Here is an 11,934-nt window from a genome sequence, read left to right as displayed (position 1 = left end):
TTTGTTTTCACAAATTATCCTTTTCATATTTTGTGTTCATTACCAAGTTGAATTAGCTATAGATATTTTTAATGTTTTTTACTTTTTAACCTTTGTGTTATAATTGTTTAACACGCTATTCTGATAGTTATGATTTTTTGCTTCTGTCTGATGCCTAACTCAAAGTTTTGTGCACTTTGTTTTGTTTCAGGTTGAAGAGCTTCTTTCAATGTTTGCCGTAATGCAGGTCTTGTGGTGGTAAATTCCCTCAGTTTTGTCTGGGAAAGCCTTTATTTCCTCTTCACATCTAAAGGATAGCTTTATTAGAGTATTCTTGGCTGGTGATTTTCTCTCTCAATACTTTGAATGTATTATTCCTCTCTCTCCTGGAATGTAGGGTTTCTGCTGAGAAATATAATAATCTGTTTTTGTTGTTGTAGGTTACTATGTTTTCCCTGGATGCCTTGAGAAATATCATTAACTTCTGAGTTTTCATATAATGTGTATTAGGGAAGGTCTTTTTGACTTGAGGTGTAGTTAGTTGTTCTCTTAGCTTCTTGAAGTTGTATATCCAATTCCTTCCCTGGTGAAGTTCTCATATATTTTTTCTTTGAATAGTCTCTCTTCCTTTCTTCTCCTTCTGGGATATCCATTATCCTTATATTGCCCTTTCTAATAGAATTAGATTGTTAGAGTTCTTTCATTAAAAAAAAAAAACTTAGTCCTCTTTCCTCTTCCATCTGAATAATTTCTAGATTTCTACCTTTGTTCTTGCTAATTCTCTCTTCATTATGATCTGTCGGCTCTATTTTCATTGCTTTCTAATACATTCTTCATCTCATTTATTGAATTCTTCAGCTCCAGAATTTCTGCTTGGTTCTTTGAGTTTTAGTCTCTTTGATAAAATACTTCTTCCGTTAATTTTATTTTTGAGCTTGTTGAATTGCCTTTCTGAGTTTTCTTGTATTTTGTTGAGTTCATGACTGATATTTTAAATTCGCTTTCATTTAGATCACAGTTTTCCATGATTTTGAATTTTGTTTCTGGAGAATTGTCATTTTCTTTTCATGATATGTTACCGTGGTTGTTCACAGTGTTTGGTGTTTTTCCTCTTCTGGCACATTTAAAGTAGTGAACACTTTTTGTGTTTAGGTACCATTTCAATTTTAACAATTCACCAGGTTGATAGAGGTCCTGTTTTCCAGTAGATGGTGCTGTAGTGCGTTTTGGTTTTCTCTTAACTTGCATATTACTTGTGCCTTCCTGACCTCTGGTGCCCACTACTGTTGGTATCTTTGCAGTTGGAGGGGGGTGTTGCCCTGATTGGTGGATCTGCCATTTGGATGACCAGGCTGGTGGGTGCCCCTACTGTGTCTAGGATGTCTAGGTCTTACGCCACCACCATGATAGCAAGGAGAGGTGGCAGGTATGGGGGTGGCCAAGTTTGTGAGCCTACCATACTGCTACTTGGTTCCCTGTGGCTGCTGGTGCTGTTGTGCCATGGCTGGGACCCTGGAGACATGTCTCCAGTGCTGCTACCAGCCTTTTCCATGGTACAGTCACTACCACAATCCATGGGAGGGAGCTAGATTCTTACGTGTTGATGCTGCTACTGCCCCACATACCATCTGCCAGGCTGTGTGGTATGGGGGTCACCCTTCAACTCTTCTGCCACTACCACCTTTGCTGGGAATATGGGCTCAGGAACAAGAGCCAGAGAGCCAGGGCTGGGGCTCTATTCCTGTCCTTCCTCCCCCACTTATTCTGCCTCCATTATACATGCTGGTATACCCACTTTCAGATGTCAATGTGTAGCTCTTTCAAGTGTCCCAATATACTGAGCAGAGCACCCTCTGTGTTGGGTCATAAATGTCCTGCAAGTTGTAGATTGAAGGCAATATACAATGGAGTTGTCTCACTCTGCCATGATGCTGACTTCACTCCAAGAACACAAACTGATTAGCTTACAGTTCTGTAACTCAGAATTTCTGTAGGCTTAGCTGGCGTTTCTGCTTCAAATCACACAAAGCCAAAAACAAAAGTGTTGGTAGGGCTGGGCTCTGCAGAATATGTTTCAAGGCTCTTTCAAGTTGTTAGCAGAATTTAGTTCCATGCTGCTGTGGGACTGAGGTCCTGTTTCCTTTCTGGCTCTTGTCTACGGGTCATTTGCAGCTTCTAGAGAGCATCACCATTCCCTGGCCCATGGCTCTCTTCATCTTCAAAGCCTTCAAAGCTCATGCTTCAAATGTTTCCTGCCTCTTCTTCTACTGTATCTGACTAGCTGACTGACTCTTCTGCCCTCCTCTTCTGATTTTAAGGTACTATGCTGTAAGGCTCACATGGATAAGCTCCCTATTTTAAAGTCAACTGGTTAGCAAAACTAACTTTATCTACAAAGCCATATAACATTTACAGGTATGCCAACGCATGAAGATCACTGAGGCCAAAATTCTGTGTACCACAGCCATAGAATACAAAGGGAAAGACCTCGAAGACCTCACGCTAACAATAGCTACTGAGAACAGAGTAAGCAACACAGATGTGATCCTATGTCCTACTGATAATGGTAACCTTTCATATTTATATACTTAAAAGCAACTTTTTGAAAAACATTGTGCTCTAGTCATTAATTTGCTTCATCTAAACTTTAAAAAGAATGAATTTGTTTTTATTAGTGAAAATGTTTTTCCTTTATTTCCTAAATTGTGTGGATAATCGTTATTGTAAGAAGTTTGAAGAAGCCGGAAAAAAAGATCATCCTGACCCTGTTGCCCAGAAACAACCATGTCTTAAGAATTTGTCATTTTATATTCATTTTTTTCTTCTTCCTGTTCTTCCACCTAGAATCTGTTTTAAAAGTTCCGAAGATGTGCAGGAGAGGGTCAAGAGAATACTATGTCATTTTGGAAGACCAAGTGTTTCAAGAGGTACTTAAAGGAGGAAGGGAAAGTTTTGTTGGTGTATGTTAACAGGTTGCTGGTGACTTGGCCTGTAAATGAATTTGCATGGCTAGTGTTAGTCTCCTTTAGGGTCAAGTATCCTTTCATGGAAAAGATATCTTTTCATGGAAAATTAAAAGTACAATAGAGTCTCAGTCTTTCCATTGAAACTTTATGCTAGATTAGAGTTTCTAGGAGACAGATGACATCACCGAAGTCTTAGTTGTAATGTTTACATTAAAGAATCTTGAAATCCATAGTGTGAGAAATTTAGTTTCAGTGCTATTTAAAGAATGGAAGAAATGTGGCTGACAATGAAATAGAAAAAATCATATCGAGTATGGACCGAATTGATAGAAGCAATTATTTTTCCTAGAAATACATTCCATATCAATAGTAATTAGGTACTAGTTTATTTAAATCAAATGGTTTATACTTTAAAAAGAGAAAAATATTCAGTTTTAAAATTCTATTAAATGTATCTATATAAAGTTAATTATTACATCCTGGCCATTTTTTCAAGTCTTAAGATTTGAATTTCAAAACATAGTTTTGTTTTCAACTTCTTCCAATTTCAGAAAAGGTCAGGTACTAAAATAACATCACTTAGACAGTATTGTATATTAAAATTTTTAGGGCACTTTTACTTATTATATTGCAGGTCGAAACCAACCCTGTGAAGTAGACAAGGTGAATATTATATGACGAGGAAATCGAGACTCAGAGCTGAGTCATGGAATTAGAACAAGAGGCCCTGTGATGAGACGGAAAGTATATGGGACAAATCTTAGTTCAAATTTAGCTCCACTGCCACTATAAGATTTAAAATACGTCATGTTTTGGTGAGGTGGCAAGAGTAATATATGGTTTACGATTCTCTTTTGTACAGGATTATTGCATGAAAGGTCTCTACTCAACATATCCCTAAACACTCTCACCTTCTTGCCCGCATGTCTTACTTATCCTCCTCGTCTATAATGCCCACTGTAACAGGTCGGGCCATAGAGTATGGGAGAGGGCTCTGGTTGCCTCATTGCCCTGCTTCTCACTGAGTAGGTAAATTTAATTCAAGGGGATACAAGCAGAAATATAGTCCCAAATTTTGGTACCATCCTTAATCTCATCTCCCAAAAAAGCAAAGAGCATTCCCTAATTCTGTTTCTCTACCTTTGTAATCTAACGGAACTTTAATTGCTGCTGTTTTAAAGTCTAATGCTCTTTTGCCTTTAGTACTTCAAAAATAACTAGTCTAGCACCCATATTGTTACGATTCTTTTCTCTGTAAACATATGGCGTTGCCTTCCTGAAGACCTTTGAATGGTTCCCCATTCTCTAGAGGAAAAAGGCCAAGTGAACTCTGTCACATTCTAGCCCCAACTTACTCCATTCCAGCTCTTGCCATTTCTCACCAGACACAGTGCACTCTGTTTACTTTGAAGTTCTTCCTAGTCATCAGACAAAACATGGATTTTCCATCTCTGTGCCTTGTCTAGAAAATATACTTGTGACTAAAGACCAAGCTTCAGTGTCACCGTATCTGTAAAACCTTTCTTAATCTTCTGGGCATTTCATTCATATCTATTTCCCCTCATTGGCAAGTGCAATTTGGAACATGAAAAAGAGGATAAAAGAACCTAGAAACTTGAAATAATCTCACAGTATAAAGGATGAGGCCATAGAATAAATTCCATCATAGCCTTGAAGGCCAGAATCACCCTGCTTAATAAACAGTGTACATCATTTAAAAAATAGAATGTTAACAGTTCGGTCTTTAAATTTTTCTTTACTTTCATATAAGTAAAAATACAGATGAATTCTATTATTCGAATAGGTGTTCAGGCACAGACAAAGTAATGACTATTTTGTACAACAGGGTATTTTAAACTGATACAGCATATATATTATTTAAATTTTGTTCAATATACTTAGGCACTTCTTAAAATGATGTTGGATGAATTTAGGAATAAATTACTTTCAGCATACTATTCCCCCCCCAAAAACCAATTTTGAGCAGCATTTCGAATCTGATTTTGGTTTTGTGATAATGCAGAACACTTATACCTTGATCTTTTTTTAAAGACTGAGTCATAATCATTTCATAATTATTTTAAGATTATACTTTGAGCATTTAAAAGACCTTGGTTACACCATTTACTTTTCAGAATTAGATTACATTCAATTTAAATGTACAGCATCTTTTAGAAATTATAAACACTCGTGCGCTAATATTAGAAGCAAACTAACCATCTGTACAACTGACTGGGTGCCATATGGCATGATTTCTAACTTTGGACATGGCTCATTAAACAAGTACTCAAATGCTAACACGGTTTCACATTCTCTTGAGCCATCAGTGAAATAGATACTGAAGTGACTTTGAAAAATAACCGTTCAGAAGTAAAACCATCTCAATATAGAGGATTTATTTTGTTTTCTAAGTTTCTAACAAAAGTTTCCACAGACCCATTATCTCATTTTGACATGTAAACTGAAACCCATATGAGGCAGGACTCAGATCTTAGTAGTTCTCAGTTGTGCATCCATACATTTGATGTTGCTCTTCCTAAGGCGATCAACCTTGATGCCTGAGGAAAAAAAGAAAATATATAGGCCAGTAGAGTAGTGAGTAGGAGATTTCTGGGGAATTTCCTATCCAGTTTAATATTTTTTTGTTACTTTAAGTGTTTATAAGTATGCTTTGTAGAGAAGTTTGATAACATACTCAGGAGACAGAATAATAAAGTCTCTTCCAGAGTAATCCTTATAGAATAGGGTAGTACATACCTAATTTTCAGAATTTTTCCTGAATTTAAATAAATTCAGTAGTCTTTAATGTACACAACATGTTAAGTATTTAGAATTCATGAAATGAAGTACAAAATCAAACCACTTACTTGAAATTTAGATGTTCAATTAGTACATATCCATCTATAGAAACAAAAATCACTATTACTAATCTGAAAGTTAATGCCCTGAGTTTTTTTAAAACAGAGAAATTTTATGGTCACTAAGCCAGTAACTTACATTTGCCTTTAGAATTACGACATATTACTAGGTTTTCTTCAGTGACATCAATGACTTCCAGTTCTTCTCCAGGGGTTATTGGCAAATCATATATTCCATTTCTTGAATTTTTGGAACATGCCACTGCTGTGTTGATGACAGTAATCTCCTTGTCATACTGAAATGAGAGGTTACTAATTAGACTATGCTTGCATCAATTTTATCTTTTTATTATAATAAAATTAATGGAGGACCTCAAAATAAACTCAGGATGCTAGATATTAAGTAATATCTAAAGGAACAGGAATAGCAAGATATTCAGTGAAAGGAAAGTTACTTAAGGAAATACTAAAATGCCACAATCTTATATTTGTTTGGTATGATCATATTTTCAAAGTGTTTTTCACATGCAATATCTAATTGTACTAGAATGAATTCTTGGGAATGAAATGAAATGAAATGAAATGAAATGAAAAGCCTGGGTATAAATTGAGTACTGTGGATAATACGTTAACTGTTCCAGTAATAAGGTTACTACCAAACCCAGGAAAGGAGAAGTTAAAAAAAAAAAAAAAAAGAGGGAAAGAGAAAAACCTCTTTGTGAAGTGGTTTAGTTTGTAACTTTCTTACATACCTAGCATTTCTAGATATGACTCTCCCACCCTTCCTCTCTGGGTGGGCTTATATATTCTCATACATAGCTGTAGAACACATACTTTAAAGTAGGGCTTAGAGGCAGTTCCTACTCTCCTTTTGTGGTCCAAGACAGGTATTTGTGAAAAAAACTAATGAGAAATTCAATTTCTGATCCCGGGGGCATGTTTTTTCTGCGTGATAAACTAGCTGGCCTGTACATCTACAGGTACATCACCTTCCAATGTATTGAAATCTGTTGATTGAAAATAGTTCCAAATATATTGCTCATAATTACAGATGTATACTTCACCAAATTAGGATGACCAGACATCTCCCTTTGCTCAGGACAATCTTATATTTATGCCTAATGTCTCTATTTACAATTATTATTATAATTAGGTATGCCTCTTTCCATTCTCAGAAGTGTCCTGAATTTGGATGATAAATTATAAGATCACCCTATTCCAAGTGGGATCTGATCTACACAATAGTTTTGCTTTTGCCTAACAAAGTAATAGCTTAGTAACTGATTTCTTACCTTTTCCAGGCCATTGTTCACTGTGAATACACAATGACTTCTTAGAATGCAAAAGTTCTAAAAACTTTTCATTGCTTTCAGGATAAGATCCACATTTCTTAGCTTGACATTCAAGCTCCTTTGCATACTATCATTCCCCATGCCCCCATTTCTGTCTGTTATTGAATCCACATTAAGCTATATAATAATCTTGAATATAGCACTTACCTTTCATATTTCCATGCCAACGCTCATGCTATTCTGTCTGAAATACCATTTTTTTCTCTTAACCACCTTGCATCAAGACTTTCACAACTGCCATGTATAATTTATTGTTTTAATTGTACTTTGTATATAGTCCCATTGTAGCATTTAATAAACATTTTGTCTTATAAAATGAAAATGAAAGACATTTCTATTCATCTTTGTACTTCCAGTGCCTGGCACAAATGTACCTGATATTTTGTGATTTGAACTGAATAAAACGGCATACTTTTTCTAATGGCATATCAAGGAAACCCACCACAAGTAATAAGGAAGAATGGAATCATGTACATATGAGGAATAGAATTTCTGTCCCATACAAGACAGGCCAGATGCAGTGGGAGAGAAAAACACTAGATGGAACGTAGGGGTCTTTTCAACAAATAATGGTTGTTACTTGTTTTTCAACTAGTCATGTAAGGTCACAGTTGGCAGCTGATAAATTCATACCACAATTTAATAGTAACCCTAATTGACATTGGTTCAAGCAGGAGTTTTAAGTGATTATGAAGAATTTGTATATATTTCTATTTTAGTTTAGCCTAAAAAACATTTTTGGATGTTTGCAAAGTATTAGGTCATCCTGTTCTGCTCTGCACATGAATATGAATATAACTCGTCCTCCAGAAGCTCAGTTTAATTGATAAAAGCATAATTACAATAATGTTACTATTTGGTGGTAAGGTAGAGTTTTGCTCAGGTATATAGATATATAGAGGAAGAGGAATTTATTTAATTGGCTAGTTTGAGTTAGTATTGGAGTAGAGGAAATTCATCAGCTGGGTCTTGGTAAGTAATCAAGAGCTAGTAAGATGGAGAACAATAGCAAGGTATACCAGACAGCTGGAACAGACAAAGTAAATGCCTAGAGAAAGGAAACAGGATAAGGATGGAGGTGGAGGTTCATTCAAGGGACAGAACTATGAGTAGTTTGTGGCCAAAGCACAAAGTGCAAGGTGAAGAATGGCAGGAAATAAAATCTGGAAGACAAGCAAAAGTCAAGACATGAAGAGCTTTGTATGACATGTTAAGAAGCCCAAACTTTACCCATTTGGCATTGGGAAACTTCTGAAAGATTTTAGACAGAGTAGTGACTTGGACAAATTTTATGAGCAGTATGCACTCTGTCACAATCCATTGCCTAGCACATGGGAGGTATTCAGTTTTTTAAAAAATAAATTCTTATTTTGACAGTATATGAAATCAAGGGAGGATTGTTTTATTCCAACTAAATTTTTTGGTTTAGTTGGAATTATGGGAAAAGTGTCCATGGACTCTCCATGACAAGATAAGAAGTCAAGGAGCTTCAGATGCTGCTTCATTCATTCAGTTATTGTTCATTTATTTGTTTAGTGATTCATTCATTCACTGAATATTGTGTGACCAGTTTTATGTTGGGAGCTCAGGAGCAAACGAGTGAGACAAAGTCTCTCCTTCAAAAGGAACTCAAGAGTTTAGTTCCAAATGTGCCGTGGGCACACACGTTTTAATACAGCTGATCCCTGTTGTAATGGATATGTGTATATTGGAATTTTTAAAGTGTGCCGAGGGAGTAACTTTGCCTGGAGAAAAGTTAGAAATAGTGGGTGACATTTGAATGGAGCAATTTAGGATTTTTTCCAGGCAGAGGAAATAGCATTTACAAAGGCATGATAATACGGAAATGCACCTGGAAAAAATAAAAATACCAGCTTTTTAGTCAAAGATCGTGTCTTAATCTCAGAGAGGCAGAGGTGCAACACACTCACAGAATCTTTGAAAACAAGTTTCTAGCCTTTAATATTGTTGATTTTTACCTTCAGAGGAGAACATACCTCGAATCTTTCTCTAAAACGTTTTTCTCTTTCCATTCTTTTTTTTCCTAAGTTTTGCTTCTTGGTTCTGAAGAAATTTCTTGGAGATAAACTGGCAAGAAGAATACAGGTAGGGTTAAATGTACAATAATAAAACTAAGTTTCTAAATCTATGAAGTCAATCTATTTCAGGATAAATTCAGGTATAATTTTTTTGTGTGTATAATTTTATGTAAATTTTATTACACATACATTCCCATTAGAGCAGATTGTCACAACTACTGAACAAAGTAAAACCAGTTGTTTTCTCTTACAATTAAAAAATTTTTTGACAGTAAGATAACTTGAAATAACATCTAATTGGTTGAACAATTTAAGTTAAACAACAAACTTCAGATTTAGAAGTATAATTAAGAAAGATGAAACTTAAAGAAATTTATAAATTGTCCTATTCCCTTCAGATTATTTAATGGAAACCAATAAGAGTGAGTAAATGGCTTATATTTTTTGGTGTTCTAAGTTTTCAAGCTTAATTGAGGAATCAAAAATCCCTGTGCATCGATTAAAGAGCTGCCTGGTTTGCTGAGTGATTATGGAGGATAGAATTATGAAATGAAGCAAGTTGCCACAAAATAAATGCAAAAGTTTCAGGACATAAAAGTGGATAACCCTGCAGCAGAGGCTGATTATGCTTTTATTCTCCCTTTTCCTCCCCCCTGGTCTTTTGTGGGTGTTGGCACTACATTTTATTAGTTTTATGAATTAACAAAAGGAAAAAGGTCAAGCAAGTCCTGTCAGTTTTATTCAGAAGTGTCACATATCTATTTCATTCCATCTAAGAAAGATTACAGCCACTACCAGGCTATGACTACTCCTTGCTTGAAATACCATTTTCCTCTTGCTTTTCCTTTTGCGAATCCACCTGCGTACCTACCTCCAGTCATCTTTGTAAAATTTAATTGATCATGTCACTCTCTTGCTTTAAAACTTTCTACTCTCTCTCTACTGCCTATAAGATTAAGTCATAATTCTTAGCATGGTACATAGTACATTTTATATTCTGGCCACAATCTGCCTTTCCAGCCGCCCTTTCCCATCTACATACAAAGTCTACATGGAACATCTTACAAGGTAGGCTGTCATATCCATGCCTTTTTATGTGTCATACCCTTTCCTAATGTCTCTGAAAATTTATCATCTTGATTAATAAAGGGATAATAAAAGTATCAAACTAATATAGAAAACATCACTTATGATAGAATATATTACGGTAGAAACCGTTTAAAATGAAGCTAAGAGTACGTTGAAATCGATACATCAATCTACAGGAGTAGTGAGAGCCTCAACATACGTTTTCAAAAATTTACTCAATTGAGAATAAAAGTAAACTATGTCATTTTGTTATAAGAAATAAAACAACAACACCAGCAAACTGTTTCCTAAAAAGACATGTATAGTCATTAAAATACTAAGAAGTTATTCTTTGGGTGGGTGGGAGGTAAAAAGTTTAACTGTTTCCTCTTTTGGATTTTGTTTTGCTATGCTACACAAAAGAATGAAGTTTAAGGTGGGAAGTGCTTTTCTAGTCTGTGAATACATCTTTCTAACTTGGGAAAAATAAATTACATCAAGTCTAAACTCAAAAAAAGTAAACTTAGGGGAAGGATTATCCTGTTCCAACCTGAGTTTAAATTTGGTATAGACCAATGTCTTATTTTGTTTGGGGTGCCCCTTTAGGACATTTCTAGACAAGTTCCCTAGAGAAGACAGACCACACAGTGTTCCCAGATTTAGACAAGGATTTCCCAAAGACTTTGGTTAAACAGTTTCTCTCAGATACAGCTCCATCTCCTAGTAATTGAGGTGAAGACTGAAGCACACAGCACCAAGTAACTATCTTGAGACAGTAAAAAAATCACCTCTCAACAACTAATGGGAACTTGAATCACATGAGTGAAAGTTAGATTTTGAGTTGATAAAAATTTTTTGTTGATAAAAATTTTTTTTTGTAATTTAACATTAACGTAGTCATAACTAGAATTATATTTTAGGGTAATTGGTCTTACTATATGATATCTAGTTTCTCTTCTCAAAGTTTCATTCAAGTTCAAATCGGTATGTTATTTAAGGTCTGTCTTACAGGGAAAAAGCCCGTACAGTTAAGAGAAGACTGGAAGTTTTTCCACGTTTAATAAGGGCTAGCTTGAAATCTTTCCTCACTCCCTATCCACCAAAAGTAGGGATAATGATGATGAAAATAAGGTGTGTGACTCTTTATATTTTCTTATTCTTTGTCTCTTGTAATCCTTTCAACTGTACTATGATTTGGGTGTTATAATTCTCATTTTGTAGATGAGGAACCTGAAAATCAAATTTACTGACATGCTTAAGGTTACACATCTAGTAAGGTATAAATTGCAGTTAGGTGAGCTGTAATGTAAGCACACCTGTGTACTTACCTTTCTGATTCTTCAGCAGTTTTTTCTTGTTTTTCCTTTGGTACTAAAAACTTGGGCTTCCAAGCTTTTACTTTATCTTCATCTCTGTGGAGTACAGTATTTTTCAGCAAGTAAATTAAGATTGAGCTAAAAACATTTATGGAACCATCAGCACTTTCTGGGCAATTATGTTTTACAAAAAAATTTTAAAGTCATCTAGAAGTATATTTTGATAACCTATGGCAAGGTCAGATAGTAAATATGTTAGGCTTTGCAAGCCTTACCATCTCTATGGTAACCACTCAACTCTGCTGTTGAGACTGTATTTATAAAAAAAAGTGGCAGCTGTATTTGGCCCACAGGCT

The 11,934-nt window shown here is 35.3% G+C and overlaps 1 protein-coding gene and 1 long non-coding RNA gene across 2 annotated transcripts in view; one reads left to right on the top strand and one right to left on the bottom strand.

The window, feature by feature from the left end:
• The first annotated feature begins 969 nt into the window (after positions 1-969).
• The window catches only part of LOC111745923, a 22,594-nt gene continuing 11,629 nt past the window's right edge, over positions 970-11,934 (top strand). Inside the window, exons 1-3 of the long non-coding RNA XR_002782849.1 lie at positions 970-2,505; positions 2,824-2,906; positions 9,205-9,261. This is a non-coding gene — a long non-coding RNA (uncharacterized LOC111745923). The remainder of the gene's footprint in view (positions 2,506-2,823; positions 2,907-9,204; positions 9,262-11,934) is intronic.
• Positions 4,742-11,934, bottom strand: part of FYB2 (FYN binding protein 2) — a 70,169-nt gene continuing 62,976 nt past the window's right edge. The window contains 4 exon segments of the mRNA XM_011370508.2: positions 4,742-5,503; positions 5,813-5,846; positions 5,943-6,099; positions 9,153-9,243. Of these exon segments, the coding sequence (XP_011368810.2) occupies positions 5,491-5,503; positions 5,813-5,846; positions 5,943-6,099; positions 9,153-9,243 (295 nt within the window). The 3' untranslated portion in view covers positions 4,742-5,490.

Source organism: Pteropus vampyrus, unplaced genomic scaffold, assembly GCF_000151845.1.
Source record: "Pteropus vampyrus isolate Shadow unplaced genomic scaffold, Pvam_2.0 Scaffold170, whole genome shotgun sequence".
Taxonomy (NCBI): domain Eukaryota; kingdom Metazoa; phylum Chordata; class Mammalia; order Chiroptera; family Pteropodidae; genus Pteropus; species Pteropus vampyrus.
The sequence above is the reverse complement of the archived record's forward strand: the minus strand, read 5'-3'. Positions and strand labels throughout refer to the sequence as shown.